At 21.9% G+C, this 6,285-nt stretch overlaps 1 protein-coding gene across 3 annotated transcripts; it reads right to left on the minus strand.

Annotated features, from left to right (window-relative positions):
• Nucleotides 1-1,520: 1,520 nt before the first annotated feature.
• On the minus strand, nucleotides 1,521-4,612 carry LOC102680480 (embryonic polarity protein dorsal-like). Of its 3 annotated transcripts, none has more exons than XM_031512044.1 (10): nucleotides 4,094-4,612; nucleotides 3,754-3,997; nucleotides 3,527-3,670; nucleotides 3,219-3,413; nucleotides 2,987-3,121; nucleotides 2,739-2,831; nucleotides 2,349-2,463; nucleotides 2,018-2,250; nucleotides 1,749-1,915; nucleotides 1,521-1,668 (listed from the first exon to the last, which is right to left on the minus strand). In XM_031512044.1, the coding sequence occupies exons 1-10, from the start codon at nucleotides 4,241-4,243 to the stop codon at nucleotides 1,609-1,611; spliced, it is 1,536 nt and encodes a 511-aa protein (XP_031367904.1). In that variant the 5' UTR covers nucleotides 4,244-4,612; the 3' UTR covers nucleotides 1,521-1,608. The 3 variants fall into 3 exon arrangements, with proteins under 3 accessions (XP_031367904.1, XP_006618954.1, XP_006618953.1); XM_006618891.2 differs by having other exon boundaries at nucleotides 2,987-3,125; nucleotides 3,223-3,413; nucleotides 3,889-3,997; nucleotides 4,094-4,609; XM_006618890.2 differs by having other exon boundaries at nucleotides 2,987-3,125; nucleotides 3,223-3,413; nucleotides 4,094-4,609.
• Nucleotides 4,613-6,285: the final 1,673 nt, after the last annotated feature.

A 6,285-nucleotide genomic window follows, 5' to 3' on the forward strand; every position in this document is an offset into this window, starting at 1 on the left:
AAAAAAAAAAAAAAAAAAAAAAATAAAAAAAAAATTTCTCAGATGATATCATTGGTATTCATAATATTTTCATCGTCATTGATTTTAATAAGGATCCATTTAATCAAGAAAATAATATATAAGCATAAGCATTAAGATTATGCAATTTGAATCTAAATAATAATTGTAAATTTACGCTTATTTTAATTTTATTATTTATTTTTTTATTTCTAATAATATTATTATATTTATATTGAATAATTAAAAATACTTTACCAAATTTAACATTATGGAAATTAAGAAAATCACATTACAGTAATGTATTTTTGCTTTTCCTATATGTGTAATGAACACATAAGAGAAAAATTAATATCCCTTTTCACTTTTCCAATTTAATTTTTTCCTTTTTCTTTAATTATAAAATTTTTGCATTAATCTGATTTTCTTTATTTCATTTTGAATGAATAATTTTTAAATTATATACATAAATTATTTAATTCGTTCGTTTATTATGTAATTACATTACATAAATTTATTTTTATTTTCAAATATAACAAATTATATGGAAAATAATAACAATATGACAATATGATTAGATAGTTGATTAGATATATGTTGGATAGTTATTTGAATATCTTAACACAAAGTGTTATGAAATGATTGAAGATATGTGGATTGTTCTTAGTGTACAGATTTAAATCTAATTTTGTGATAAAAAGAATCTTTATTTATCTTAATTGAAATTTATTATTAATTGAAACTAAGGATTAAAAAATTTAATAAATCTGATCTTTATGTGTTTAATGATTTATTCAAGAGTAGTATAAAAAGAATAATTTTTGAAAAATTTGAATAAAAAATAATAATTCTTTTATTGTAAACAATTTTTTATTCGATAGAATTCTCAAGCTTTTTATATTTTGTCAACAAGTTTTTTGATTTTCAAAAAATTGTGTATAATATTTGTGTATAATAAGTTTATAAAAATATAATACATTTGATTAATTAATTAAATTAGAAAAGAATTAAAGAATTAAAGAATATTAAAGAAATTGATCTTTATCAAAAAATTATTACAATGAAGTTATATTATATACAAACATTAAATGTATATAAAAAAATATGTAAAAAAAAAAATTACAAACAATCAAATGCAAAAAAAAATCTTGCATTTTAATTTGCAATTACATAAGATCAATTGATATCATGGTAAAATATCTGATTATATTGCATTAAAACAATTTTTTATATCGGTATTATATACATCGAGATTTAATTCACAGTCATAATATCTTACAATTACTAATATTATTTATTTTTATTTAATTAATAAATATTTTTAATTTATGATATTGAATTTATAATTTTGATATAAAAATAATAAAAAAAATAAGTATTCTAAAAGTTTACATAAAAATATACATCACAGCCAATATTAATAATATGATATATTCAAAGAAATTTGTAGAATATATTGAAAGAAATTTTCATTTAAATTGAATGATACTTATGATATATTTTTTTTATATGCAATTGTATGAATAAAAAATATATCATAAATATTATTTAAAGTGCACAATTCTTCAATAATATCATTAACAATTCATTTAGGAAAATTATTATCCATTATTATTTTTTTTTTTTACTATCTTTTCTTTGCTCTTGCTCTTCATTTAAATTCTCGTTTAGCTGAATTTAATAATAACAATAATAATTAATTTTTATTCATTTAATAGATTAATTAGGAAATATAGATATGAAATATGTACCTTAGTAATATCCGAAATGGATAATATATTAGATAGATTTTCAGAGAGATTTTCAATATTAAAATTATAGAGTTCTTCTGAATCAATTTTTAAAAGATTCGAATCAAAATCGCATTCTAAACTATCCATATCTAAAATATTTATACCATTTGTCTCTTCCACTTCACCTATTACGTAAATTATTATCTCGGAATAAGATCAAAATAACAGTATGTATGTATGCACATACGTATGCGCATTTATAATGAATGCAAAAATATTTAAATTACCAGCGTTTTCCAACAAATGAAATTCTTTGTAACATGATTCTGATGTCACTTTAGTTAACGTTAAGTGTTCTTCAGATTGTATTTGTAACATGTCATGTACATATGAAAATTGTTCTTTTGGACACAAGTCGGTTGATACTTGTTGTACGTCACCGTTTGTTAATGGATATTGAGGTGATGGTCGAGGTGACTCAATAAGCGTTGGATTGTTTTCTATTGGCGATATTTCTTCCCTGTGTTAACATTAAAATTCCTTTATATTTATAATTATATTTTTTGATTCATTATTTTATATTTGTTGCATAACAATTATATAAAAATTTTAATTAACCTTATAGTTTGAATGCTAATTTGCGGTTGCTTAGAAATGATTTCCAAGGCGCGCAATGGAAGCAATTCTTCATTTCCGATTGAACATTCAAATGGAGTTATCACTTCTGATGATTCTGATTTAATAACGTTAAAATGATATTATTGATTGTATAACAGATAATTTTATGACAGTATTTACAATCACGATAAAATAGATATCTATTAATGAAATAAAATAACATAAATTACTTTATTATTTATTACATTATATACATATTATTACTTTCGACAAATATTTTAGATTTTTCACAAAGTGTATTTAGTTCATTATTAGAAATTTTTACGATAGAACAATGAAATTACTTAAATCGATAAGTTATAAAATATAATACAAAAGTAAAGTACTCACTTTCTTCAGTTTCCGTTTCTTTCTGTTTCAATACTGTGTTTAGATTATTATTATTAATCTTTCGTTTCTTTCGTTTTAATGAATTAGGATTATCTATAAATGATTGTATATTAAAAACATTATCATATCATTTTTTTTTTGAAGACAAATGAACGTGCGAACTTCATTCACTCTAAGGATGTCGATAAGAAAGATAGTTTCTTCTATCTTCTGAATTTTTTTTTACAAAGATTAATAAATAAATCTACCTGGACTGAGAGGTAACATTAGAAAAGGTAATGGTTCGCTCAATGCACCATCTGATGGTCTTTTCAGTTGAATGTGTACTGGGACTGGCTCCTCAATTTCCTGCGTGTGATAACTCGATGTTTTGAAGCGAATTGCTGTCTGCATTAATTAAATTAATTAAAGAATTATCAATTAATTTTATTTTTTATTAATTTTTATTAAATTTTTTATTAAAAGTTAAATATTACATACATACTTGTTTGTGCACATGAGCAGGGTGAAAATCACCAAATCCTTCCCAAACTACTTTCCCATTCTTCTCCTCAAAGAATCTCACTTGTATATCATCTTTTACAACCTTTTCACACAACAAAATCATGTGCATGCCACCAGCAACCGATGCGCTATAATGACTGAGCTCGCATATCATTAGATCCGGAATTATTTCTTAAATATTCAATATTAATTATCAATTATCAATATTAAATATCAATTATCAAAGAATTTAATCAAAGAATTAATATCTTAAAAACTGGGTATAAACGTGTAATTAAACATACTTTTATCGAATATAGGATCGGATACAATTGGTGGTAATGCCACGTTGAATTTCCCTTTCTGCGATCCTTCTAAAAACACTTGGAAGCACAGCCTCACTGAATTTAGATCAACGGAATCAGGATCCCTTTTGAATTCAAAGCCAGCTAGTCAAAAAATTTTTAAATATGATTTGTTTTTATATATATCGAGCATAATCGAACAAACAAAAAATAGGATTTTAATTTACTTCGAAAAGGATCTACACGAATCTCCTCTCTTATTTTTAATTCTCTTTTAACGTCTTTCCTTTTAACACACATGATACCAAGATTTGCAAATGTCACTGTCATGTCTTCTAATGGAATTTCGATTGTACAAACACCTTTTTCACATCCTTCCCTTCCAATCAGATTATGAGGATGGGGTCTGTATGGTTTGTCGTTTGTTACACACGATGCTACAGCTATAGCTCGACCTTTATATCCAATTACCTACAATCAATCTTATTTGTTATTACTCTATATTAATTCTAATCTAAAAATTAATTCTATCACATATATTTTATTTTTCATTTCTTCATTACTTACTCTTATACTAGGACACGTTTTATTTTCTAATGTACTGCTTACACCAGGTATATTACCGGCTAATCTTCCTTCACATTCATATCGAAAACGTAAAGTTTTTGTGGGTTGCTCTATTATTTCAACATACGGTAGCGATTTTTTAAAATTCATTTTGATCTTTCTGTAATTTGCTAATTTGAATTGATTATTTAATTAATATTAAATTAATGATTAAAATTCTTTCATATACCGAGACAACTCTTGGTGTAAGTGTATAAGAATCGTAAATACGATTTTTGTTTTTACTAGATTTTAATCACGTGATTTTATTTACACATAAAGCTTCGTTCGAAAATGAATTAGTCTTATACATTTAAGTAAGTCAATCATTTCAAAGTGACCCGTTCTAGTGTTCACAACATCGTCCTGTGTTCTAAGTTTCGATCTAGAATTTTCCGTTAGAATTCTTTCATTAAAAATTTTTATTTTTCGTGTAATTTTTAATATATTTTCTGAGTGCTAATATTTTTAATAACATTTCGCGATACTATTACCAAATAGAAAAAAAAATGTGTGGGTAGAAAGCATAATTTTTTTAGTTTTAATTCATATTTTAGAAATTTTTTTTGAGAAGTTTTTAAAACATTAGAATTTGTACAAAAATAATTTAAAACAATACAATTGATATATTTTTGTAAGTATATTTATAAAGAATCTTCTTCTGATAAGTATTATATTATTGCTATGTTATTGAAAGCAAGAACTAGCATTTTCTAAAAATTTAGAAATCTTTTCTATATTAACTTTTTTCATTGATTGAATCGAAATTTCTAAGTTTAAAATAGTTTTAATATAATAGGGAAATAAATTTATTTTGACATTATACGATATGATTTTGAAATTTAATAAAATACTATTGTTTAGAAAAAAGGCCAATAATCTTGAAATTCTGTTAAAAATTTGAGGAAAATTTTTTAATTGTTGTATACGATTTCTTAATTCTTGTGAAATAATTAATAATTTATTTGTCTTATCATATTTAATTTGCTTAAGGACTATCTTTAATCATCCATAATATTTAATTAATTTATGTTTTAATTTTCATCATCATTTTGTATAATTTTATATTCAAGTATTCAAATAATTATTTATTTAATGTTTTTCTTATCAAAATAAAATTTCTATGAATCTTGAAATTTTTTTAAATTTAAAAATTTTTGTTTTATAAAATTATTTTTAATTGCACCAATTATGTCGATAAATTAGTAAATGCGCTTTCAAGATATTTCATTACATTAATAGCATAGTTTATGACATCTGTCGGAATATTTAAAACTAAATTTTTATTCTCACGATATATTCTAATCTAATCTGGTATATATTGATCCATATCTATTATATTTTATTGGATTTTGAAATATTATTATATTATTATATGTTATAATATATTATTCTAAAATATCGACTTCGAAAAATAATAGTGTTTCTTATAATCTCTAAAATTTACTATTTGTATTTGTATTATATTATATTATATTATATAAATACATATTTTTAGGGTTTTTATTAATTATCATTAACCAGGAATTAATATTAATAATTAATATTATTTATTAGTAATCAATTTAGTATTAATTTAATTATTTAGCATTAAGCAATAATGTTTATTAATTTAAATTTAAACTATTAAGAGGAAATATAATAAAATCGAATTATAAAATCTCTTACTTCAAATATTGAGATCTGTTTGTAAATAATTAACTGCTTTTAGTTCGACCTTTTTTTTCTATCAAAGAAATTATCACAACATGAAATAACTTGAAAAAAAATAGGACATGCCTATTGTTTAGTTTTGAAAAATCAAGGCACATTAAGTCTAATTAATTACTAATATTTGACATTAATAATTGTTATTATATTATACTCATATTTTTCATATTCATTCTATGTACATTTTGTAAAATGTAAAAAAATGAAATAAAATAGTTAGTTAAAAACAGATTATTATAAAGGAGAATAATAAAATAATTGTAGTGCAATATAACTAGTTTATATGGAAATTCAAAGATTTATGAAGAGTTTAATTTATTATTTTACAAATAGTATTTTTTATTAAAATGTATAATATTTACATTTTTTGAGTTTTAATATATTGTGATATCTATGAATAATTAAATGATAACGAAGAAGCAATTATAATATTTTAAAGATTT

This window comes from Apis dorsata, unplaced genomic scaffold, assembly GCF_000469605.1.
Source record: "Apis dorsata unplaced genomic scaffold, Apis dorsata 1.3 scaffold_382, whole genome shotgun sequence".
Taxonomy (NCBI): domain Eukaryota; kingdom Metazoa; phylum Arthropoda; class Insecta; order Hymenoptera; family Apidae; genus Apis; species Apis dorsata.